The sequence below is a fragment of the Sphaeramia orbicularis genome, chromosome 4 (assembly GCF_902148855.1).
Source record: "Sphaeramia orbicularis chromosome 4, fSphaOr1.1, whole genome shotgun sequence".
Taxonomy (NCBI): Eukaryota; Metazoa; Chordata; class Actinopteri; order Kurtiformes; family Apogonidae; genus Sphaeramia; species Sphaeramia orbicularis.
In genome coordinates this window covers 45,007,727-45,035,584 of record NC_043960.1, presented here as the reverse complement: position 1 = coordinate 45,035,584, position 27,858 = coordinate 45,007,727, and the positions used below count along the sequence as shown (strand labels likewise).

Below are 27,858 nucleotides of genomic sequence, written 5' to 3'. Positions count from 1 at the left end.
ATCACTGTAGTAAAACAGAGATCAGAATGAATGGAGTCACTAGCAATCATTCATGGGTGGACGGGTTCAGGTATGAGCTTTAGCAGTTTCAACATCAGTAGCAAAAACATTAGTAATGGAGAAATGTAAATGTGACATTAGGCATTACTGTTCAAATTATTTTTTTAATGTTATTTCTCAAATTTGATCAAAGATGCCTTGAAAAATTTCTTAAAATGTCATAAATCTGGCTCCCTCAAACCTGCAGATACCTTAATTTTAGCAAGGTAGTAAACTTTTTAATATTAGTGACGTATATCACATTCGATGAGAGATGCAGTCCACTGAGTCATTTTACATACAACTGACTCGACTTGTAAAATTAGCAAGCTTTTAAATTGACAAACATCATATGTATAAATGGTTTTGCATAAAATGGGCTCAAAACATTACTTGTCTCTCGCCACTGACCACAGTTCATATTTTTTTAGGTTAGGTACAGTGGGAACCAGCTGAAGGGGTGGGACTTTGGCTCTCTACTGATTAAAAGAGGAAAACACAGATCAAAAGTTGTGATTGTTTGTTGTTTAAAGAGTACCTGTAGGGAATTTTCATTGCTAGCTATTTCAAAAGATCACGTATAATACAAGCGGTTCCATCAGGAAACTTACATTATAGCCCGTTGTCAAGTATGCGCGAGTACTAAGTCACTGCTCCGTCAGTCAGGCATGGTCAGTGACATTTTGCCTCCTTCATGGGCTGTTCCTGGATTGGTAATGACGCAGATTCGTTGCGCTGTCTGATTACCTGGGCTGCGATGGACTGGTCACTGACCCCAGTCTAAGATGACACTATTGGATCGAAAAGGTAACCATTTACACCCATTTCCTCAAAACTGCTCGCCATAATTTGCTTCTTGAACATGTGCTTTCCACTCAGTCTTGCTCACTGACTGCTGCTTGTTTACTTGCACTCAATCACTCAGAATCTGCGCGGGTTTTTCACTTCCAGCTGCCAATGGCTGCTCCCTATAGGTTCTACCCCTGCCCATAATTCACGTAATAAAAAAGTCCATTGTGGTGCATTTATGGCGATTTTTTTTTTTTTTTTTTTTTTCACTGAATTTGTGCCTGTCTTGCTTATAAGTAATAGACAAAGCACAATTAATATCGTAAACATGACAAGTACTGGTGCACCTTAATCTTTTTGTAGTTTTAGAAGAGTGTAATATTGGCCTTGATGGAGGACTGTGTTCTGATCTTCTAATGGGAGGAGTGGTCAAGTTTGGACAGTGTTATTATTTATTGATTTAATGTTATGATGGTGAGATTGCTCAGGTCTTCTACAGATACTCTAAGTGACTCCATGGCATGACCTCAGTGACTGTCTGTCAAAGTGGAAATACAACTTCCTGAACGTACAACTCCTGTTCAATCTCCCTTCAGTGAACTCCAAACCCCGCTCCTAAACCTTTAATCACATTATTCAGTGTGTCTCATGTACCTGGACTAGCAGAGATGCTGTGTGAGAGCTGCAGATGGGAGAGATAGGGTGAGACTCACATTGCGTCCAAGCTCTGCACTCTGCCTGACCTGAGCTCAGTACATCAGGACTTGGGCTGCTAATCTTTTACAAATGCTGGGAGTCTCCATGACCAGGCCCTCGCTGAGATGGCTTAGTCAAAACAGCCCTGCTGCTCCTGAACACAGCCTCAGCCTCCAGCTTAATTCAGACGCTGATTAACTAACAAATACCTGCTGCTTGTTCCACAGCATTACACAGACCGGTGCGTTCTGCTGCGCTCCATGAAGTTTGACAGAGTGTTTGCTGTTTTGCAGAGGAGCACACAGGCCTACTGTGTTACAGGCTTTTCAGGATTTGTTGGTAAGATGATACAGAACACATTAAGTGTGCACAAGAAGAGAAAATACTGCACCCTTTGAAGAGAGGTTTATTGTTCCATATTTCATTATGTCTTTCAAGGGAAGTGCTTTGTTTTTAAGCTGGAAAAAGTGCTGAATAAATAAAGATTTAGCAAAGATACTCAGCTGCATTATGAAATCTAGTTGTATTTTAGTGGCAAACAAATACAATAAGGAGATTGCACAACAGATCAGCGTGTTTTCTCTTTGCTAACAAGTGTACCTTTCAGTCTGAATTAAATTTGCGCTGAAAATAAATCAGCAAGTAACAATTCACGCTGACAGCCATAATCCAGACGGCCAAGATTTTAACAGTCTGGCTTCAACTGAATGATTTTGTGATAAAGATAATAGCTGGTTTTAATAGCTGGAGGTGCGTCATAACAGTGTCTCTTGGAAAGTAACCCAACCACTGAAGCAAAATATAATATAGATATTAAAATAGATATATTTTAGTGGCCAGTACAGGTAAATTGCAGACCTTTTGTCCCATTGTAGTGGTCTTCTGTTGTCCACTACCCTAAACCCTCACACCTCCCCTTAGCTCTGTTTGATTTTACTGCCTCATTTTCTTTCAGCTTCATCACAGCAGTACTAGTCTCTCAGACTGCCACTTTGTACACGTGTTTAACACATTTTCAGGCTATTTTGGTGTTAAACAAACACCACACAATTCAGGTGTCCTAAAGTTTACTCTGCAAGAAATGTCTAAATCCTGTCAAAATCTGAGTATATTCATGTTGAACATAAACCATCCCACTCGTGCAGGCAGTTACTGTATGTGATGAATAATTCAGGTTTATTTTTGAGTCATTTTTATGCACATGTGGTGCTTTCATTGTCTTGGTGCTCATATCTGATTGCACAGAAATGGCATGGAGCACCGGCATCCAGCGTAAACTGCCAGTGTGTGTGTTTTTTCATTATTTATAAATGTTTGAGAATGATTTGATACACTGGGAACAATAAATCTTCCACAATTTCTGCAATAACACAGTCATTATTGTTCTAAAGAATGCTGCTTTTTATTCCAACTTTAAAAAAGATTGGAAGTTCAGCAACAACTATAAAACTAAGTAGGATGAAATAAAAAATAAAGCATAGCCTGGATGTACCGAGGCCTGGAAAAGGCTGTAGTTAGAGAAATATTTAACATATAGCTCCAAAAACCACAATTCAACAAAAGTCAACAGGACTTGTTAGCATGTCCTTGATAGCTTTAGCTGTAAATGTAAATGCACAGTTTACCACAGCGCCCACTTTTACAGGGCCAGACCTGTCATTTGACACGAAAATATGACCAATCTGGGCCACTGTAAAGATGCCAGTCGTCTACGAGCCTCAAGAGCTCTGAGCCATGAAGGAGTCCAGCGAGAGAGGCAAAGCATCAGTATATGTACACTGCAGCGTGCCAAAGTACACTCATTTAACAGCACAAAAAGCCTTGCACCGAGAACCCGCATGTTTATGTTAGGGATGATGTAAAATGGCCAGAATTCATATTTCACATCAAATTTTTCTTTTAAGATGGCTTCTCTCAATTTCAACGTGCAAGGAAACAAACATTTGCATTTCAAAGTTGTTCAAATAAAAATAAATGAAAAGCAAACCCTTTTATGGGTTTGGAGACTATATTGGAAAACAGGTCAAGGGCAAAATGAATATTTTTTATGGTTCGTCAAAGAGCTTCACAATGAATGCCAGGTTATGTGAAAGACTTGACACATGGTACAGACCAGAGCCCTTTGAGATTCACGTTTTATTCAGCTCTTACGCTCTGTGTCCAAGTGCAGCCAAACACACATTTCAGAGGCCAAGTGATCCAAATAAAGAATGATTTCTTTATTTCTGCCTGTTATCGTCTGATTAGGCTCCTTCCCACTACATTCACCGTCGTCCAAAGATCTATCAAGTTTAACAACCTTGACTTTCTCTTATCATACTAATGTTGATGCTTCATCAGTTTCCATTTGTGTACTTATGGCAGTTTCCTTTTTTGTTCACATTGAGTTTCCCCAGTAAGCTCAAGATGAGGTGTTTCAGGCAATATTTCAGGTTTTGTTTGCTATGTCTTGTTTTTTGAGTCTCAGTTATGTTTAAACCTCAAGTTATAAGGATACAAATCTATTAAAGTGTTGTATTTAATCACTAAATCACACTTCTTTTGCAATAAGTGTGCATGTTGACATTTTGTAATTCCACTCTTTTGTAAATATGTCCATTGTCTGTAGACTTTTGTTACATTACTAGTGTTATTACGATTTTTTTTTTTTATGTTGTTTGTCTTTTGCACTATGGTTATGCATGCACTTTTTTTTTTTCAGCCACTTTATTCTGTTGCTGGATTGACCAGTGAATTTCCCTGTTATGAGATCAATAAAGCTTAATCTATTCTAATCTAATCTAATCTAATTTTATGCCTCATCCACACTAATTAATTTGTAAAATGGATATTTTTCTCTACCTGTGTGCCTCTTGTACACATAAGCAGCACTTTCTGTTGCAAAAACTTTGATTTTAATAAATGCTAAAAAAGTTGATTTGCATGTATTCTTGTGGAAAGACTGGAATATAACAGTGTCACATACTATTTTGCCCATATTTAATATTACTTTGTGTAATGAAGCTGCACCTGAAACATCAAATCCAGATGTATAAATTAGTGTATGATCGGATATATCGTTGGGAAATGGAACAGAAATTCAAATCCACATCATGTAGAGAATATACTTCAACAACCCCAACCAGCACATAACATAACTTAACTTTATAACTGTACTTGTTGCTGCTCACCTTTATGGCAGATTAAAGGCTCTGCTTCTGTTATGTCCAGTATAATCTACAGTGTTATGTGATTGTAAGTCCAACAGAAATATTGTACAGAATTTTAAAAATAAAAATAAAAATGGTGGAATAAAATATCTGTTTTGAAAAATATCCCTGTTGGTGTTGGAAGGGAATTAGTTTAGTTACAGAAATCACTGAAGTTAGGGCTGGGCGACAGGGAAAAAAAATCATATCACAATAATTTTTTTCAGATCTGACGATATCGATGTGAATCATGATATAAATCAAATCACTGTTTTTGTCAAGCTTAAATTTTCTGTTACTCATAAATTAGATGTGAAGACATCAGAAGGTTATTTTTGATTTCAATAAGATTTATTTTCTGTCAGAAGTTGAAAATGACAGATATGCTGAAGAACATTATACAACTGTTTCAGATAAATAAAACAGGTGCATGTACAGACCAACTTCACGAAACAATGCTGGGGTTTTTTTCATGGGGGTGCGTTCTGTAACTGTCATAACTACTGTAACTGGCATAAACCGAAAATGAAACTTAACATGTTTTGAACGTCCGACTCCTGGCTTCTATGCCTGTTGTGCGCTGGAACTTACACAAAATTTTCACAACTTCTAACCTATATCCACTGCCCCAGGGTGCGATGTGTTGAAAAAACAGAGGGGGGATGTTTTTTTTTTTTGTCAGAGCGGGGGATTGGGGGGTGAGTGGTAGGGACGGTAGTTATATACGTGGGGGTGCGGTCCATAACTAATGTAACTAATGCTGGCGTGAAACAAAAGTGAAACTTAACATACTTTCAACGTCCAACTCCCGGGTTCTATTCCTCTATTAAAAAGCGGATCTTACACGAAATTTTTTACAACTTCTAACCTGTATCCACTGGACCCCCTCCACTGTTCTATGGGTCCCCCACAAATGCTGGGCCCCATGAATTTGTCACATTTACCCCCCCTTTACGGTGCCCCAGTGCATGGGGACATTTGTGAATTCTGAGACTGCCAACAGTTCAGTTCAGGTGAACGTTAGTGCCAGTAATGTAGGATATAAGTGGAAGAAAACTGTCACAACCTGCCTGTTATTTCAATTGGTTGTGTTCCCCAAGGATGAAATTCACTAAGCAGAAGTAGGGATGTAAAAACCAAAGGGGGGGTTTGATCGCACTGCCTTTTTCTTCTGAGGGAACACTCATTACCAACCACTGCAGCCCAAACAGTAGTGTGTGTGCTGTGGCTGGCTTTTACCCCGGTGCTGTGTGCATCAGCCTAACTTGCCGTGGCTCTAGCATGATTGGTTCGGTGCGGTGCTACTTAATTATGACTGGCTGTTCTCATGTCTGTCAAAACATAGACAAATGAATTCTGATGAAATTGTATCTAGCATGTCTCATATTTCTATCAAGCAAAAGTTATTTCGCAATATATATCACTGTTTTATTGCCCAGCCCTAATTGAAGTTAATTTACATTTCTGTATATGTTTATAGTGATGGTAATATCCTTGCTGTGATGGTGCTTTATTGTAATAATTATACAAGGGAAACACTTTTAATACATATTGATCATTATGGGGTTTATTTCATTGCAACCTGTAGAGAGACTAAAGCAAAATTACATGTAAAGCCAATGAGAAATGTCATATTCTGTAAATGTTACTAATACATGGACTGTTTTTTATTTCAGCATCTCAAATGTATATTTCTTCTTTCAGTTCAAGAAAAACTGGTATGTATAAACTAGTAGGAGTGCAAGTGATAATGTGCAGGAATCAATTAGTTGTTGGTTTATAAAATGTCAAAGTGCTGAGAAATCTCTATTAGAACCTCCTAAAGCCCAGAGGTATTCACTGAAGTATGAGGAGGAATAAGGAAACTAGAAACTTAAAAAAGAAAACTTGTTTCTTGTTAACAACTTAAATTAATTAACTGATTATCAACAATTGTTCCTAGTTGATTTACCAGTCGAAAACTAATTGATTTCAATTAAGTTTCATGCCTGTATACATGTACATGTCATATACACACACACACATACATATATGAATGGATTAGTGGTATGTTTATTGTTAACATGGACCCTCTACCCAATAATAATAATACTATCTCAACTCACTTGACATATTGTGCAGGTCATACCAGTAAGATGTTGGTTTATTATTGACTGTGCCCATTCTGCACCATTCTTTGGAATTTTTCTCTACACCACTGAACAGGAAAAGATTTAAATGATTATGAATTGTTCTTATTTATTGCAGTCCTGTTACACAGAGTATTGAGTGAGAGTGACAACGTCCAACATCTTAATAGTTTCACTGCTGAGACAAAGTCATGTCTCATGTTGGTCATAACTATCCACTGACTTACATGGCGAAGTGACGCAGCGAGAGCAGAAATCATAATAAAAGGAATCTTATTACAGCCATTAAATAACAGGAGGAAAAACACAAGAGGCCTTTAATGCTGGGACATCTAAAATGCTTACGCTGTGAGAATATATTTGCTCATAAAGCTCTTTGATGGTGGCCCTGTCCGTTCCAACACACAGGGCTGCTGTCTGTGTAAATAACTGCGTATTGACCTCCCACCGCACAAGATTGAATGTGTTTCCATAGGTGTCATTTGGTACCATTTTTGGGTTTTTACAGGCCCCACTGTGCTTTAGTCGCTGTAACCGCGTGGACTCAGGAGTCATGCCATCAGGCCAACGGTGAGCTCTTCCTGAGTCTGTAGATAGGTCAACTATAAACTGGGACTCCCTCCTTCTCATTCCTCTCACAGCAGCATTGTGAAGCCCTGTTTGATGTGAAGTGATATATAATGTCTGCTGGACTGTCCATCTCATGTTTCCCAGTGTGTTCCTGTCTCTGTATGCTCTGTGTTTGTGAGTCAGTGTGTGTGTGGTTGTAACGGGGGTGGTCCTCTGAGCCCAAGCCTTTGGTGAATGAGGACTCCCCACACAATAAAAGAATGGTATTGCTGACTTCCTTAGGTATGTGTGGTTTGAAACTCAACACAGGTTTGCTCAGTGGAAAACCTGGGGCCCTCTCCTATTTATTCTGTGTATTTATGAAAACCCCCAATACTGCGGTGCCTTGTGAGTCAATGCGGAGGTCCCTCTCTGGCCCGGCTTATGGTCATTTTTCAGGCGTGTTAATGCACTTTGGTGGCACACATTAACTTCTGTGCAACTGTTGTCTTATGAGCTGTTCCACATCGTTGGTTTCAGTGAGATTTAAGATTCAAGAATTTTTATTGCCATTATATACGCCATTTAGGCAGGTAGTTTTCAGCTGAGGTGTAAGTTAATTACAAAAAGTACAGTGGTAAAAACAGTAGGAGTTTTCATGAGTAGTCCGTGTTAGAATAGTAACTATTTTGTACCAGAAAAGACCACAACCACCATAAAAAAATGAATAATTAGGACTTGGTGATATGACTAAAGATGGTAACAACGTGCAGATCAATTGATATATTGAATAATCATGACTGTAAGGTAATTGTGAGATAATGGAATCAGATGGTTATCTGTAGTTTCAAACTATTCTTTGTCAGAAATGCCTCCCTCGACTAGTCTGTAAGAGACAGTTGCAGATCAAACTTATTATGCAGCATATTAGCCTTCTTCTTCTTCTTCTTTTCTTTTTCTTCTCCTTCTTCGTTGTCTTCAGACTAGTTGTCACACTGTCATGTTGCCTCCCTCGACTAGTCTGTGACAGACACTGTTGCAAATCAGACTCTCTTTTTAACCTTGGCTATACTGATATATAGGCAACAATATACTGTAGCAATAGCATTATTATTTAATTATTCAGTCTACACATAGTCTGTGATGATTAACGTAATATTTTGATTTGTAAAATCAAGTGATTTAACACTTTGTCATAAAGTAAAGCAAGTTTTCTTCAGGTCCTTAAAAAGTGACATTTTACAATTACCTTTCAGGAGATTGTCTGTCAGCAAACAAGATTTGACACCCTTTTCTGGACTCGTCTCGGGCTGTAGGAAATATACTAAATATGCTCTATACTAGATTTGGCTGCTCACAGGTGTTTTCAGACAGGTAAGAGGGTTTGAATTGTGACTGATTGGGGTAATTATTAACTGCTGTCATCCACACCAGACATGACTCTACTGCTATACTCTGTAAGTGGCTTCACTTCTCTAATGTCTTGATTTGGACAGAGATGACAGAGCTGTAGAAGGTGTTTTTCTGGTGTTTTCTCCCTTGATTTTATGTCTTGCAACTTTCATGATCATAAACAGAATTTTGACAGGTCCAGATTATGAAGTTAAAGTGATTAAACTGTAGCATTTGTATCTATACAAGACTTTGCACACATATGTTAAAAATCAGTCTTATAATAACAAAGAGGACATAGGTGAGCCACGATCCCTGAGTCTGATGTCCTGAAGTATGAAGAGGAAAAGGCCTCTTACATTAAATGATTTTGATTGACTCATTTCATTATGAGAAACCTCATTTTAGCTCACTGTTTGAGCCAATCTTCGATGTGAAATGGGTCTTAAATTGCCTTCGCAATGGTCTTAAAATAGCCTCCAGTTTTACTTGCTGAAATGTGAAAAACCCTGTTAAGTATGTCACAACATGAGCAGGCTATGAAAACAAGACCAGCATTTTTTTTCTTACATTGCAACAACAGATAGTGATTGTATCACAGTCATTGTTGAATTTACTCTTTCTTGTGTCATGCGCCCTGTTGAGAGATAACATTTGTTTGGAGGTTATGCAAAAGGATTTAGTCCCTTATGTTTAGGCAGATCAGCTTACTTTACACACTGAAATGTGAGCATTTAGAAACTGGTGACATGAAACAACGCCAATAATCAAATCAAAATAAAAGCTTCCCCACTCCGCTTCCGCTGTCAAAGCAAATTGTGGGCTTTTGAGAAGCTCATTTTTGTCAAAGAGCAGCATTTTGGGGTTGAGTTAACCCCTAATCATCCCGACTGGCTAATATTCATTGTGGACATTGTGGCGTTGAAACATTGGCTTCAACTTTAACCGGAAACTTCAAAAGCCAAGCAATTACTATGCATGCTTTGAACATATTCTTTTCACAGAGTAACATTCTTTTATTCTTCCTGCACTAAAACAACAAAAGTAACAAAGAAGTAGGAAGTGAAATTGGACTCCTCGCTTGGTTCCCAAAACATCTGGTTTGGCCCTGGTTTCAAACAACTAGCATCCCCTCTGAGAATAACAGAAGGTTATGTGTACTGTGTGTAGGTAACAAAATAATCATTTTCAAATGTTTCTCTGTTCAAATGTGATCTAATTACTAACACTTAAACTCAGCCTCTCAGTTGGACCACCGACCATCAAGGCAATTTTCCCCCAGACGTTTTCCTAACTATCATTTATTTCTCCCCCACTGCTGCCTCTAACCATTAAAAATATACAGCAATTGCTGCAAATTGATCATTTGTTTTACAGAAGTCATATAAATCTCCACTGTTGTCAAATCATAATCGATGGCGGGAGGCGGTGCTGGGCGAGAAGAAGAGCGAGTATCTGTCAGACGGGCCCCAGTGCATCTGCTACATGGAGATACTCTCATGTTCTGTGGTTGAGTTTGGCCACTGTCATTTCCGAGGAATTTCCTGCCATCTGTGTTCAATCGAATTCTCTCACAGATTTGGGCTTGCTTGTAAATATTGGGCGCTGGCTGAGGAGGACTAAAGGAGCACAGTGTACCAATAGCCTCGTAGACCGAACTGTGAAAAGGCCACAGGCTAACAGAGCCACCTTAACAGGAGGTACAGTCAGACGGCAGTGGATCAGCCGCCTCAGGAGATCTGTGCATCCACATGAGCCGACTCATATAACATATGAGTAGACCTTTGTCCTGCATAATTTTTAAGCATATAAACTGATGGTTTAACAGACAACACATCACTGAGGTAGAGAATTTGAGGCGCAGAAGGAATGCATGTCAGCTTGTCTGTATTTCTTTATTCAAACATGTTTTACCTTTAATGTTTACTCTGCAGTTACTTATTCAACAAATGAAACCCCTCATTTTCCATTGGCTGCACCGCCATCAACATGCAGTGAAACTTAGCAATGTGACAATATGAGAGAAAAGTAGACTGCTAACAAGTTAACAATATGTGAGTGTCCACTGTGTAAGGTTTAGGGGGATTTGGGAAGTTCTAATTGCACAAGTGGAATATAGTATTTATAATTATGTTGTTATGTTAGTCATGTCCGTTTATGTTTTCAGTAGTGTGAAGGGACACAAAATGAGCGTCTCCTCCTCTTGTATCTGGCGTGAGGTGTGGAGTTTAGTTTAGTGTTGATAAGACAGGCACATCTTCATAATTCACTTGGATCACATTGGATTTCTTCTCATTTCTACTACTGTGGGTGGCATCTATGTTAACGGGCATTACTATCACCAACAATATTTCTGGACCAGAGTCAATATCCCCTAAACTGAAAGCCAAGAAAACAAAAGAGACCAATTAATTTTTTGTGACCAACATAGATGAAGGTGAGATGGTATTTAGTTGTTTGCAATCTGCCACATCACTGCAGAATGTCGCTGAATGTCACTAAATATCCTTAAACCCTTAAAACAGTACTAATACTGCCCTTTGATTAAGGTGATTTTCAAGTGGTTTGCAAAAGTTACGTTGGCAGACAAGATAATGTATTATGTTAAATGATGTATATTCACATTTTGCCATTTCATTTTAATTAAATAGCTGTGACTAATAGTTATAAAATTAAGTATTAGTATGTATTAGTTAGGGGTGTAACAGTGCACTCATTTGTACTGAACAGTTTCGGTTTGGGGCCTTCGATACAATATAGAGGTGCACCGAACGATTACACAAAGCCTATGTGAAGAACGCAAACACTCGCCTTAAGTTTCCACATGAACCTTGAAGTGGAATTCCCACAGTATGAGCAGGGTGGCCGCAAGCAGAACCAGTGTGCAGCGTTTCCCCTATACATTCTGCAGCGTGCTGTGCCGCTGCAAAAGCCCCCAGAACACTTTATTCTGAGGCTGGGGTGCCAATAAAGGGGGGGTAAACGTGACAACAGAGGTACAGATGCCATTCGACTTTTGAAGTGTGTTAAGTTTCACTTTCCATTTTCGGTAGTTACGGAGCCCCCCCCCACGAACACACACACACACACACAAACTAGTCTCCTTCACTGTACCAATAGCATATCATAAATGTATCGAACCTAGGACCCCTCTACCGAAAACATACTGAAGTGAAATTTTTCTGTACCGTTACACCCCTAGTATTAGTGAATGTGATGCCAGTGACAGGTATTTATCTGAATTTTAGCATCATTGGAAACATTGACATAAGCCAATCAACGCAGCACATGACAGATCTAGTCATTTTTAGACCTTTTAATGTGGAAGTGACACTTATATATCGTTTATAGTACATATGCTGTTTCCTAAATGCTAGTCACGCGTCATCTGTTGTGGAAATCAGTATATTGTGCCGTCGTGAGTTAAGCTCATGTTATTAGATTATGAGATGAAATTCAGTATGACAATGAAGCCGTCATTACAGATGATTGTTTGACAAAAGGTATTTTTGTGACCCAGTTGTTCTTGACAAATGGAGTTGAAGCTGCTGTTTGACATCCAGATCTGATTTCAGTTCAGTTTCAGGGGATGTCTGCTGTGTTTTGATATGACATGAACAGCCACACAGACAAACTGAGGCCTATTGTACAGAAAGAGAAAAAAAAAACACGCTGCTTCTGCGCTGATTCGCCGTGTTTATTTTTTACAGCAGATTTATATACACTGGTTATTCTCATGAGTGAACACACATATGTAAGGACACACAAGCTTGTTTGTCCTGCAAAAAACACAGGCGCTCAAATTTACACATACACACACGTTCAGGAACCAAATCCTGAGAAAAAATACACTGATTTAACAAGTGTTTTGCAACACTTTACCTTCAGTTGTTGCAGGAAATTACTGGATTCTGTGGAAGTGAACCGGTCTCACGTTTAACACTTTCTCCGAGGGTGTGGTGCTTCCCAAAAAACTGTGGAGCGGCTACATCACTCTACCAGTATTTACTGCCGTCTCTCCAAACAGAGAAGCCTCTTGTCTGGCTTTGAAGCGCCTCCTGATCCCATGCCGAGGTCTGAGCGCCCCTGGCTTGGCTCGTTCACCTGCCCCATAAAGGTGTCTGTCCCAGAGCCAGACAGACGTCAGCCCAGTGGATCATGTCTTGTCAACTCGGCCGGGCCAACGGAGGCTGTGTGCGCCGATCAGCCTTTACAATTATGTGGCTTTTCCGTCAAATTGTAGGATGTGGTTTGGCCGAGGAGCCCTTGTTAAGCTTTGTGATTGTCTGTGATTAATCCTGGCAGTGCACAGATTTGTGGCCATGGTCTTGTTATGATAGTGATTGTCAGGATAGAGTTGTGGCTACCAGTGGCTTTATAGTGGTTTGTTGACTGTGCACATTTTTGTTTTATTAACAAATCTTATAAAATGGTTTGACTTGATGATAGAAGATATGCTTATTACTGCGATATTCAATCATTACTGAGGTTTTTTTTTACTGCCCTTTGTAAAGTTCACTCTGGAAACAATACAGTGTCTTCACATACCATGCTGCATCCTAGGATTTCATTGTGATATAGTTGTTTTTGTTTTTTTTTTAAATTTTATACTGTTGTCATTTGTTGATTTTGAGCATCCCTCTTGTAGTTGTAAAAATCCAGGTATTTTCTGACTATCAGATAAAGACATGTTTACTAAAAAAAAAAGTGGTTTATGAAGTGTGAAAGCTTTGAGTTGGCGGGCGTTGTATTAATGTGGGAAAATTATACTTAATCCCCTTAAAGCTACAGATTATATTTGCTTTATTTCCTGAGGTGTATGTAAGCCAATGAAGTTTTTTGTACAAGAATGTGCAGAACAATGTGTTCATGTAATTTAATGGAGCTTCTTTTTACCGCCGCCAAGTGTAATAGCGAAGGTTATGTTTTCATCAGGGTTTGTCTGTCTGTCTGTTAGCAAGATAACTCAAAAAGTTATGGATGGATTTGGATGAAATTTTCAGGAAATGTTGATACTGGAACAAATGATTACATTTTGGTGGTGATGGGGGGCGGGGGCGGATTTTGCTGCTGGAACATAACAAAAAAAGAAAACAGATTTTTATAGTGAGCCTGTGTTTACATTGGTATATTTACTGTTCAGCCTCAGACTTAATCAGTCATTGAGTTGTCTTTGTCTTCTTCATTAACAACATTTTCTTTTACAAATGACTATAATTAGCCACCATGAACATATCTACTCAAAAACTTTAATTCAGTGTATCAAGATATAAAGTCATAAAGCATTCTTAGCTTTTCTTTAAGTCATTACCAAATAAGGTAAATCTGTTTTATCCTCATTTCCTGTTATAAATGTTATAAATATAATAAATCATTAATACTTGCATAACTGTTGAAGGGATAAGATAAAATAAGCAAAGCAACTTACAAGAGCTGAGATCGAACAGAATACATGGGCAAAAAGTGCAATAGTAAATTTAGCCTCTAAATAGCGAGCCTGAATCAATGTATTATAACTATTATAACTTATTTTTAAATGTTTACTAATGGTTTGTTTACGACCTAATTAATAACCTAATTATAACCATCCATAGAATCTTCAACAGGCTTGTCTTGTAAAGCTGTACCCTTTCTGGCACATTTGCTTTCATCTATTTAGATATGCATCTGTGTAAATTTGTTTGACAATTGCCTTTCTCATACTGATGAGGTTGCATTAAAACGTAACCATGTTCAAATGACAACATATTTATCTGAAGTTGCATTGAAGGGAATGTCATTGTATCGGTCAGTCCAACTTGCACATAAACAAAGCTCGTAATAAAACCTGTAAATGACCTTCTTGAAGTGAAAGGTGCTGGCTGCATGTTGTGTATCAAATCCTGACAATTGTGTTGTCACAAAGATGGTGTGTGAGGCTGTACCAGTGACATGGTACTACCACCAGGTGGTGACATGCACAAGTGTAAAGTTTTAATTATGCTAATCAGGGAGGACAGTGGAAAAGATGATTGGCCCTGAGGGTTGGTTTGGAGGTTGTAGGATGTGTTTATGATCAGCCGCAGACGTTCTGTGGATCTTCCCCCGTTAGACTCAAGTGTGTACTCATTTCAGGATGAAAGGGATAGAGAGAGAGAGAGAGAGAGAGAGGGAAAACACACATGGGACAGAGAGAGGTGTGTGTGGTCTCACACAGGCCACAGTTTCTCTCCTGTGTTTGGGTTTTGACTGATAGCACCTCATCTTCCAGCCTCGCGGTGAAGTGGTTGGTCTGTGGGACTTACGCCTGGGCCTGGATCTGGATGGGACGGGATGAGGCAGAGGCAGGGTTGGGGATGGGAGGGTGGTTGGCTGCCAACTATTTGTTTGTGTTCATGACTGCGGTTAGTGGTGCTCCATTTGTAGAGCCTGGTATTATGAGGATGCCTGCTTCCCACAACATGTGCCCTTTTCTCTAACAAGCAGAGAGCTAATCACTTTCTGACCGCCACAGTCATCAGTATGACTTAAACGTATGAACAACCAGACAGACGCTTTCCACCAAGAGATTGTTTTCTAAGGCTAAACTGGCAGTTTTTCCCTGTCTTTTTTGTATTGACAGGATGCCTGCTATGGATAGACGAGTAAAAACACAACATAACATTACATCTCTAGGAACCAAATCTCTTATTCTAATCTGTATCTGTGTATTTTTATTATTATTATTTTTTAATTTAATATCCAATTAAATAACTGGGTTGGTCTTATTTGTCTCAATCAGGATATGGCTCACATAATGAGTAAATAATTGCCTCTGAATGAGAAAAGAACATGTATTTGTTTTCTAGTATTCCAGTTCATTGTGAAAAGTCACACTAAATATTGTTGAAACATGACTGAATTGTACTTGAACAGTCCACTTAAAGGCATATCTGTTTCTTTAATTGCCAATAATCTGTACTGGTATTGGTCCCCAACGAAACATATAATAATCTCCTTTCTAAAACCTAATAATCTGAATTTTAGGCCTTAAAATGACATATCTTAACATTTTGACAGGCGTTGTAAAATTGCACTGAATTTGGTCTTTAACTCAGACTCTTTTTGGGAAAAAAAGCTGTGACTACATTTAATGTGTTAAAAAGGGTGTTAAAAAGATCTTTAATGGAACTTGTCAAAACCTGGAGAAAACATTTAAAGTTCCGATTCTTTTGGCAGTGGGGTAAGATGAATTTGTTCTGTGCAAAGTAACGCAGAGGCCCACAGCTCAAAGCCCAGAGGGCCACATAAGTCACTGTGAGCTTTATCCAACGTATTCCACTTTCTGACAGATAATCTATTGTGACCATGCTGACCATGAGAAAAAGAAAGATACCTGGTTGAGAACAGAGAATCATCCAAAACTAATTGATTTTATCCTCGTGAAAGTTCTCATGTCTGCTGGTACTAGTAATCCTGATACAAAAACACTGACATTTCTCTGCTCCTGCAGTAATTTAATAGAGCTTTTTTTTTTCTTTCCTTGCTGCGCACCTGCTTTAAGACGAGCTTTCTCCCTAGACATTGTTATTTTTCATTTACTTGTGCCCCCAGGTTTTTCAATCATACATCCATTACTAAGCAAACAAATAAGTTCCGGACCTATGCAGCAGACACAAATATAGACACGAGTTATGAGATTCAGAGAAGCCAGGAAAGGCTTTGGACCTTAATACACAACATCTGCACCAGACAAAATGCACAACCAGAGCATCCCTCCGCTGCTGTCGCACACTTGTATCTGCTGACCCATCTCATGTTATGCAGAGGAACGAGAGGGGGAAAACTACAGCAGGTGGGGGTGTGCGGGGACAGACAGGAATAAAATGATCATTATTAACTGTTTAAGTGCTGAGTGTTAAGATTTATGGAGCCAAAGTGAGGCCGGTTGAGGTGTCATGCTGGATTTCCAGAGGCATCTGTCTTGCGGTTTTGGCAGCTTGTTGTAACTCGGGTTCAGATGTTTGCATCGCACTCCTGACATCCCGCTTCCCTCTGCATCCCCCACCACCACCACCACCACCTTCTCCAAAGCTTGCTTTAAGTACAGTACACCTCTGATCGTTCCCCTTTCCTCTCCTTAAACCATCTATCCATCTGCACATCTGCTTTTCATTGAGGCCTGCATGTCTCTGAAGACTTGAACGCATTAAACGCTGGCACAAGCACAGTCTCACTCTGGCACTTAACACAACGCTTAGGTGACTTAAAAGGGAGAGGCGAGAATTATAGAAAATGAAGTGTCACAGAAATAAAAAATCGCCCCAGATTACCACCAATTACACTTAATAATGCTCTCCAGACCATCTGCTGATCAGATGGAGGGCTGGTATTGTCTATACAGAAATAATGATACCACAGAGAGCAAGAAGGAGTGAGATTCATTGAGAGAGACAGAGACATAGACTTTCAGCTATGTGATGATGTGGTTTGATCTTTTCTGTACTCTATAGACTGGAATGCTTTGTATGGTAATGCAGTCATAACTGCGTATCTTGGGATAATAGCCATGTTGTTTCAGAGGGGTTACGTTCTGCTAGATTGGAGACATGTGTCCGCTCGGCTTTATTAGTCATTTATTAGTCACTGAAGTCAGGGGAGCGTTTTTAGCCAAGGCACAACGCTGCTGAACTCGAACATGACTCTGATCATCAGCCCCTGAGGCAGCCTGAATAGGTGTACGATTACAGTGCACCCAAACTGGCCACGATCCCCAATGTGAAATTCATCCAGTATGTGAAGCGTGTTCGACAATCAATGTAATCACCGTCACAGTGACCGCAACCTCCCACTAAAGAGTCAGTCGTGCCCTAATTATCAGAATTATCGAGTCTGCGTTCATTCATTGTTTCTGTCTATTGTCTTATTTTTCAGCCTCCGTGGTCACAATGGCCACATTAATCAGCAGGAAAAGGATTAGAAAGCACTTTCCGCTCACGATCATGATGCATCTGAGTTTTTATGGATCTCTGCGCCGCGTTCCCAAAGGATTTCAATGCGAAGAAAGTATGACAAATGGATGACATCAGAGCAGGCATATTGCAGGGTGATTGGAACCTCGTTTCCCTCCACAACTTCAGCCAAAAAATAATCATATATGTCCCAAAACAAGTTCTCAAATAACCACGTTTATCCCGTTATAATTGCTCTCTTGTTTGAAGCATTAGTTTTTGCATTCATGCGCAATAGAGCACACAAACTGACATACTGCCCCTTTAATCTCACTCTTATACGTCTGAGTGAGCTTCTTAATGTTCCGTCGTCCTGTAGTGATGCTTACTGAAAGGAATGTGCTACTTTAATTATGCAGGAGAAGAGGCAGGATGAGCAATAGATACCATGTGATGACATTTACAGAAGGGAAGATACCACTTTAGAGGTAACAGGGTATTACTAGACACCATGTTATCAGCAGGGGCTGTTTGTTGCCTACAGTTTTTTTGGTGGTGGTGTTTGAGGAGGGGGGCGGGGGTGGTGGTGGTTCAGAGGCGGATAACAATAGAGTCCTTATTTGAGTCTGTGGTTGGCAATGCTTACATCAGTGGCTGTTTGTGAGGATGAGCCAGCACATCTGTATATAGTCTGAACGGAACACAACACTTGCCCCTGGTACTTCTGGCACCGTCCCGCCTCTTGCTTTGTTTCCTTCTTTCTCGATCTTGCTCTCTTTGCCGCTGCATCCCTGATCTCATGCCCTTACAGCGTCCCTCGTAATTGGGCCTGAATGCTTGCAACTGTGTATATATGTCGGAGCAGCATCCCACCCTGCTTGTTCTTAGGCATTTACCAGAATTGGACATAATACTGAATTTCCATAGATAGTCTGCAGCGATTAACTCTAATCGTCTGCTGTGATTAGGTGTGAATGACCATATTTTTTTTTCTAATTTCAATGGCAGTGTTCTTCCACATGGCACGGATACAGGCAGGAAATTTGCATGAAGGCAACACAAGCAAACGTGAATGAGAGTGAACCTGACATGGAACCGGGTAATTCTGAACAGGAGGAAAACTCCAGCCAGCCCAGATAAAAGAAGGAGAGCTTGTCCCAGGGTTGTTTGTATAAAGTTCCAAATAAAAGAAAAAGAAATCTCTTCATTGAATTTACTGAACAATCACTGGTTTGTGATATAAATGATATGTTATCGTGAGACTGTTTTTTTGTTTTCTGCATAACATGACATGGAAAGTTTTCAAACTTAGAGTCAAAGGAATGTAAAGTATGATGAGCACACAGCTGCCTTGCTCAATAGACCACCCATAAACACTGAAAAAGAGGAGCAGAAGAGGACTGGTCATCTCTTTTTCCCTGTCTCTAACACACACACACACACACACACACTCTGCCCTTCCATGTCACCGCTGCTGGATGTCTTACATTTCACCTCCACCCCCGATGCTCCTTCTGGCTTCCACCTCTTGATCAAACTGAGCTCTAACACACAATGAAATGTTCAACGCTGAATTACCATGGCACATTCAATATAAACTGAATTTACTGTTGGGTCTCATCCAAGCCACCATATGTTTAGGAGGCTGTTTCCCCCAACCAGAGCATGACTGATTCTGTTAATGTAGCAAAGCTCTAAATCACCCGAGCGCTAACTTTCTGCAGCAGGGGGATCAAGACCTTTAACACTCATTTAACACTCTGACTTTAACGTCCTGGAGACACTCGGAAGGTGTTACTGATGGAGACGCTTTCACAACACGATGCATGATGCAACACTGTGCCTCTTCATGCCCTTTCTAGAAGTACTACTACCTGTTTATATTGAAACAGAACCATGAATGTAGGGTTCATTGATGTTTATATTTCTTCTAAACTGCAAAAGAAACTGCAGGTTATATTTAAATCACATGTGAATTTCAGACGCATGGAGAAGGTATTTCTCACTACCCATTTTACATGTTTAACTCCAAGTAGCAGACAATTTCCAAAGATAATATCTGCAATTCCTGCATAAAACTTATTTGCTGCCCTTGAACCAAACTGCTGGTTAGGATCATAAAGCACTGTTTCAAACCCCTTCACTTGTTTCTTCGAATTTGCCACGGTTTGTCAAAGCCTCTGTCTAATGTTAGCTTTCGTTTTGTTTCCGTTTCCTGTCTTGTGTAACATTTAGGTTGTTTGTTGTTTCAAATCAAGGAATGTTATGGTGTCCTTATCAGTACACACATGCACATGCACAAAATTATTTGCTAAATCTGTTTCCATTCCCTCCAGGGTTATCCCAAGGGGGAAAAAAACATATTTTCAATATTTTATTTTATTTTTTTTCTCTTATTTTTAATGAGTGATTGGAAAGTGCAAATAGAAACAGCTGTATGGAAACACATGGGTTTGCATAGTTTTAGTGCTAACCAATAAATCCTATTTTCATCATCATCATGATATGAAAATGTGCAATAAACACACTGCAAAAGGCTGCCTGACTCATGATCCTTACCCTAAACTGCAGATTGTGCTTATATTGTGCAGAGCTGATGTGTTTACATGTCTTGGGTTTTGTTGCTGTAGGACAAACTGATGTTCCTAAAGTTAAGCTTATGCCTTGAAAGTTGGTTGTTGTGATAAGAAGTTTAATCCTTATCACATATTTTGCTATGGAGATGACCTGTTGTCTCATGGGTAAAAAAAGGAAAAGGAGATGGTTCAGTATAAATCACCATATAAACATTTTGGATACGAGTTATATCAGCACAGCATCCATCCATTACAGCAGGTATAGGGTTTTACAAAACACATGACCAAACCTCAGTTGAACTCATATTCACTGATTTCTGGCAGTTTGCATCCGAGTGAATATTTCCAAATAAAAATCCTTCAAAGAAACAATGGTTGTATTATTAGTTTGTTTTTAGTAGAATAGTTTGCAGGCAGGTAATCAGTGTTCTGGGATCGTCTCTGTCTTCTTTCTGCGTTTGTCTCATTTACATTGTGGGTTTTTCCTGGCAAACAGCCATCCTGTGTTGTGAAACAGAGCACTACGGTTTAAAAGAGCATTGTCTTATGATTTGGGTAATATTTACCATGCCGCCTGGTACGATATGTGAGGGAAAGGAGAGTCATGTACATCCAGTCCAGGCCTCGTTGACTGAGCACCAGCACTGCCAGAAATTTACGATGGTGCTGTTTTCATTTTGGTTGTTTGTAATTTGCATGTGTGCATGCATATGGACGGTTAAGGACTAATGAAGACATCTCTGATGATGTTAGTCATCTTCATCCTGACTCATGTCACCTCAGGCCGTCCTGATTGAATTACTCTTGACTGGAGGCAGGGGAACACTTGGCTTCACACCAGAGGGTCTTGAAGCGTTCATACAGAAACACAGTTGTGTACTAACAGGAGGGGGACGCTCAGCCAAAAAACTGAAACAAGAACAAAACAAAAAAAAAAGACAGAACAATCCCGATTTGATAAACAGTGATTTGTATTGCTTGAAAACAGACCGGTGCTGAAATGCATGTTGCCCTGTGTTAACGGCGTTGAGTGAAACCAGCGTTGTTCCTCGGGTCCCCTGGCGACTCGTTGCCTCTCCCCACTTCTCTCTGCCTCCTTGTGTTTCTGCCGTGACCCGCAACAAGACAACTGCGGACACATCAGCTGGAGGAGGGATATCTGAAAAGATGTTTCTTAAACTTTGGATAACATGGCTCACAAAGTTCTCTTGTTTTCTCTTGTCTTTTGTTCATTCTCATAACCTTTTTCCCATATCCAGAAACACTTCCTCTTTTTTGCCTTCTGTGTTTACTCTCCCTCTCCATCTGTTATTCATGTTGCAATTTCTTTTTCTATTCTTTATTTCTTAGTCATTTTCTTCCATTTTTTTTACCTTGAATCTTTTAATTCTTCATATCCATCCATCTCCTTTTTTATACTTTCCCTTCTTTTCATACTGTGTGTTTAGGTGACTTTATTAATAATAACTCATGGTGTGCGATAACATTGTCAATAACATCGTTAGAAGAAAATTGAATTTAAGAAATTGAGTTAAAGTTGGAACAGGGGACGTGTGTGGGGATATCATCTTACCCTTAGAAAATATTTCCTCATACACAGAGGCCCCCATTTTGGTCATTTTCATCTCTCTCTTTCCTATTTTGATTATATTTTTGGTCACATTTATGCAGTCTCTACTGCTGATCAAATGCTCATGTTTGAATGAGAAAAACAAATAGAAGTCCTAAAAATATGCTTAGTTTTACAGGGCCAGCACCAAAGGCAGCTGAAAAAGAAATACTTATAATAAATACAAAGATTGTGCTCCCTCAATAATATGCATTGAATTCATCAGACAGGTCATTGGCAGATGTTGTGCAAATGCGAAAACATGAGAACATTATTAATAATTCCTTAATCCCAGTCTTTAAGTTTCTGCATTTGTGAATAAAAACACTTGCACTGCTCATTGATTAAAAAAGCAAAAGTCTTCATACAACAAAAGGATGTTTGGAAATTTAAACACTTGCAAAAAATGACTATTAATGATGATAACTGTGTGTAATATACTCTGAATTCTTAATTGTTACAACTGGGTCACTTTTGCTGGGCGGCTCTCCTGGACACATTAATTTGAGCTGGTTTATTTTTCCAAAATGGACCCGTTGCCATTTGGAATACAAATCCTCAATTACCCCAGCAATAATATTTGGTAATAAATCTCTCGCTTTTTTCTTGCTGTCACCAGTCGAACTTTTCCAAAGTGTTCTCCATATATCACTGCGTCCTGCTGTGGCAGCCAGCAATTATTCCTCAAGAGAAAATTCATAATCTAATAGGGTTTCAACATGTCACTGATGGCACAGCTCCCATTGTAAACAGATTATTCTTCCAGGGCTGTCCAGTCTGTTGAACCAGTTTGTAATATTTCACATATCCGTATTAGGGATGCATAATATATTGTTTTTTTAGCATCGTCATCACAGTGTGGACATGTGCACTTGTCACATTTCTGGACATATAGTATTAAATAACTGTTGGCCATAAAGCTGATGGTATTAACCAGAAACAGATCTTTTGCACACAGTGAATTTGTCAAGCATATTGTGTTTTGTGTTTCCTTCCTAAAGCTTCAGATGAGTTGTCACAGCACTCACCTACCTGGTTTGGTGCATTGAAACCAGTTCCATAATATTAAAGTTCAAGAAAGAATCTTTGCATAAAAAAGTCATTTTTCAAACTGTTTATTATTATTTCTTATTTTATTTTTGGTCCAAATCTCATATGCTCATGTGTTCATTTGTTAATACCATAAAAACAGCCTGTACACGGATGTTCAGGACCTGACTCATATTTTCTGTGAAAAAGACTCTTCTGCCCTTTAACTGCCACAACAGCTACAAATGTGTTAAGTTAGAAAGGTTGAATATGTTGTTGACTGATTCAACAGTCAGTAAATAGAAATAAATAGTTATCAGAAATTATTGTTGCGGCGATAAATTACTGAAAAGCATTGCAATGTAAATTAGTCCTAATCCACATATATCAAGGATGGACTTTTCATATCTTCTTTGGTTTGTGAATGAGTTTATTCAATGGTGTTTTTCCTACTTTTTTTCAGTCAACGGTGTGTACTGCTCAGAGAAGGACGTTGACGGTGCATTGGGCGACACTGACGGCATTTTAATGCGATGTGGGCAGAGCTTGTCGCTGCCAGTCGGGGGTCATTCAGGGGGGCTTTACCCCCAGAGTCTTCACTGTGACAGACCCTCGCCCAGCCTCCTCCTGCAGGATAGCCCCCACCAGGACACTAGGTAAACTGTCACTTTCAGTGCTGTTTTATTATAATTTAGTTCCCGTTTCACTTTTAAGTTTTCTGTGGGGTATAGTGTTACAAACAGTGTGCAGGTGTAATGTGTTTTCCATTATCTCTGCTATTGTGAAACAGATGTACATATACAGTATGTAGCTGGAAAGCTTTACCCACTCTCATAAAACACACCAAAAGAGTCCAGAGGACAACATTTATGTTTCACTAATGTGATTCTTCTGTTGTGCAATCTCTGACTACTGTTGGTCGAGTCGGAAAGAATTTCCTGTCAAGTTTTTCTCCTTGTTTTCCCTCCTCCCCCTTATCCCTATATCTTCAGTCATCCGACCGAAAGCGCTTCTGGACAGACATTCACTTCTCTCATATTGTCTCTCAATATTTTCACTACAGCCAAACAGGAAATGGTGTTCCTGAATAGGAAAAAAAGGGGGAGGTCAAGTCTTTATTAACAATAACGATGACCAAGTCTCCAATTCTAGCTAGTGTTAGCTCTGTTTTCCCCCGGTGTGTTTAGGGGAACGGACAAAAACGATTCCTTCATGAGACAGACTGGAGAAAAGAGAGCTCTTCTCACATCACTCAGGGGCTTTGGACAAAATCCATAATGAGCCAACTGACAGGAATGATTATGTAGGAGATCACAGCAACGCATGGAGAAATCTGACCTGGGCTCCCCATTCAGAAGGGCAAAGATTCCCACCATAATACACAGTATTGTAAATGGTGACCCCTTCACAGGCAGTAATTATGCCACCAAAACAGGTGACTCCCTATTTATCCCCAATGTTGGGTTGGGTTTAACCCCTTTGTGTCATCAAAGCCTGTCAGATGGACACACTAGCCAGTGGCCTCTCGGTCTCAGTTGCCATCCTTCAGTCCCCCTCTTTCTATTCTTAGTCATAAATGCCCATTCATATCTTCTTGCTACACCACTAGATCATATTTCATTTATTCATAAAAACAGTTTGAATCATCACATATCCTGCAAGCACCTTTGGTCTGATGTTCTGAACAGAGCCTGTGAATGTAAAGGCATTGCTACACGAATACATTAAAGTTTGAGTAAATGTTATTAGCAAAATTTAATATATTAAAAAGTGAAAATAGCCATTATGCAGTAAAAAGGTCTGGATCACTGTTTTGCTGTTATATTTGCTGTTTTATTTCAGTCCCTCAATATACTGTAGAGTAGTTTAAGCTTCGATATTTGTATCATATTCTACAAGATCAGTCCATTTGTTGCACCATGTTCCTGTGAAAAGCACATATCTTTAAAGAGTAAGCTTTCATGAACTGGCCTGTTTTCATCACTGTATATTCCAGCAAATGCAAGAAGGTTTTTAAAAAGTCTGTTTCATTTAAGAAGAAGCAGAATATGAAAATCAACCCATAAAGGAAACACTTCATCCTTCAGATCACCACACATTCAAAATCAGAAAATTAAGAGCTATGTGATTTTCACTGGACAGGAAGCGGTGAAAAAATGACAAGTGGTCAAAGAGTTGTCTCATAAATGCTGTGTCCTACACCCATAAAGTTGCATATAATGGTAATACAATAATAAACATAAAATATAAGTACCTCAAATTTGTACTTAAGTAGAGTTCTTGAGTAGAAATACTCCAATCCACCCTTGCCTTTGTAGTGTTCATGTGTGAGACAAACTATTTTAGGTCAGTGGGACTCATTTAGAACAACATGACTTTTATGTAAACTGAGAGAAGGGACAAAGGGAGGGAGGATCAGGGGCCTGAACTCAGACAGTGCTACTGGTGGGAAGGATGTCCGAGCCTGCGTCTGTCAACAGCCACTGAGTTAATAGCGCTCATATTCCTCTCTCTGTTTTTTCCCCCAGCAGATCCTCCTCTGCCTTCCAGAGGCCTTTGCCGGGGGCCACACCCAGCCTGGGCTGCTGCAGCGCCAACGGGGTCCACTCCTCCCTCCCTTACCAAATCAAACAGGAGGGTTCGGCGGCCTACAAAATCTCCAGCGTGGGGATTGGGGTCCAGAACACGTCTCAGTCTGGATATCAGAACTCAAGAGAAGGCGTAGGTTTAGGGGTTCCCAGGGACAAGATGGTCGGAGCCCCACAGGTTAGCAACAGTGGTAGCAGCGTATGTACAGTAAGCGGCATCGGTAATCCTGTGTCAGCGGATGCAGCGCAGCCATTTAATAATGAAGATGGCTCCTCCCCGCTGGCTTTGTCCCCATCGGGCTCCCGTCATTCAGCGCGGCTGCTCAGCGCTAGCAGTCTGAAGAGACACTGCCTGTCCCTGGCCTCTCAGTCCAACCCCACTTCTGGCACCAGCAACGCTACTGTCACAGGGTCTCCGTCAGCCACAGGTGCCACCTCACAGGAAATCAATATCACCGCCATCATCTGCTCCTCCTCCCAAATGTCGATGGTCACCTGCGTCAACGGGTTCAGGACCAACCTCTCGCCCAGCCACAACGGCAGCGCCGGCTTCTCCTCCTCCTCTTCCTCCTCCTCTTCTACATCCCCACCCTCTACCTCCTGCTCACAGGAAGCCCCCCATAAGCCCCCACCGCACAGAAGCCCCCAGCAGCTGCAGGAGAGCTGTCAGCTATCCTCACCTGCCACCTGCCTGCTGTCCCTTTCCTCCTCCTCATCCTCCTCGTCGGTGTCGTCTGTGGAGCCGGAGCAGAGCCAGGGGCTGTGTGACGAGCAAGGCTCCATGCAGCTGGGGCGTGGGGGGGCTGTTGGGGGAGGAGGAGGGGGAGGAGGAGGAGGGGGTTCGGATGGTTTGGGACTGCTGATGAGTGGGGTCCTGATGTCTGGAACGCTACATTCGGGGCCTGAACCTGGGGCACTGCTGGAAGGGGGCCAAAGACCTGGGGCTGCCCTAAAGCAGGAGCCCCTGGATGAGTTCTCACCCAGCGAAGATGAACTCTTTCAGCACCACTATCATCATCACCATATGAGTGGTCGCAACGGGCACCTTCATCACCCCCACCACCCCCCTCGACCTGCCATGCCTCCGCCCTACCACCTACATCAGTATGTGGGGCCGAGCTCAGGGGGCCTGCTACACCACCAGAGCCAGCAGACTGCACCGGCCTCGTCCCTGGGACTCAAACAGTCCTCTGGAGGTCCTCCTGGATCCCACGCTGCCCCAGACCGCGAAGAATTAGGAGCAGGATCGCTCTGCGATAAGCAGGTGTGTCGCTGGATTGACTGCAGCGCTGCATACGAGCAGCAGGAGGAGCTAGTGAGGCACATCGAGAAGGTTCACATTGATCAGAGGAAAGGTGAGGACTTCACCTGTTTCTGGGCCGGCTGCATTCGCCGCTACAAACCGTTTAACGCCCGCTACAAGCTGCTCATACACATGAGGGTCCACTCCGGAGAGAAACCCAACAAGTGTATGGTAAGTCATCAAGAGCCGAAAAACTGTCCCATGACCTCACAACAAACTCCAGTGGCCTCAGTCACCTCATTATCAGTTTACATCCCATACTTTTCCTACATGGTAAGGTGTTCATATTTGAATTCTTTTATACATACATTTTAAGGACTAGGTTTAAAAGATTAATTTTCTGATCAATTCAGTCTACATTTGGGTAAAGATTTTTTTCAATTAAATCCCAATATCTTAGTGTGTGTGTTTTCCCCTGGATGAATCAGTTCTCAGTCAATTCTTTCTTTTTTTTTTGTTTGTTTTTTGCTTCATCTTTAAGTTCTGTCAAATTCAAGCTGTACAGTTTTTAACTCTGCTCAGTGCCAATGATCAAAATGCAGAGAAAAAGATCATCAAATTGTTAATTGCCGTTATTTGTAGGTCAACTATAATTTCATTACTCTAAGTCTAAACAAACCTTAATGTAAACATTTTTTAATGATGCACCAAGTTAGAGGTTATCATGTGCACTTTACATCATTATTTCTCTGGGAATGTTTTTCAGATCTAAGCAAAAATGATCTTTCAATTGAACTCATGCCAAATTGAAACATTACTGAATTGAGTCAAATTGAATTGGGACCCTGTGAATTGGGATCATATCGATTCAGGAAATCAGTGGGGATCCCGAGCCCCAGTTCATTTGTTCTTTCCTTAGAAATATAAACATTATTCATTGGTTTAATATGGCTCTGGTTTGGTGCATAATTACAAACATCTGTTATAAATAGTTTTTTTGTTTGAATTCAATATAAGCACATTTCATACAACAGTGCAGTCACTCAAGAGGATTTTCCCTCAATAAGATACACATCCATCATGTCCAAAAACAAGACTGGCCATGCATCACTGCTGATTACT

At 40.3% G+C, this 27,858-nt stretch overlaps 1 protein-coding gene across 2 annotated transcripts in view; it reads left to right on the top strand.

The window, feature by feature from the left end:
- glis1b (GLIS family zinc finger 1b) overlaps positions 1-27,858 on the top strand; it is a 114,038-nt gene that overhangs the window by 20,056 nt on the left and 66,124 nt on the right. For both annotated transcript variants that reach the window (XM_030132805.1, XM_030132804.1), the window contains exons 3-4: positions 23,369-23,561; positions 25,437-26,967. In XM_030132805.1, the coding sequence (XP_029988665.1) occupies positions 23,369-23,561; positions 25,437-26,967 (1,724 nt within the window). The remainder of the gene's footprint in view (positions 1-23,368; positions 23,562-25,436; positions 26,968-27,858) is intronic.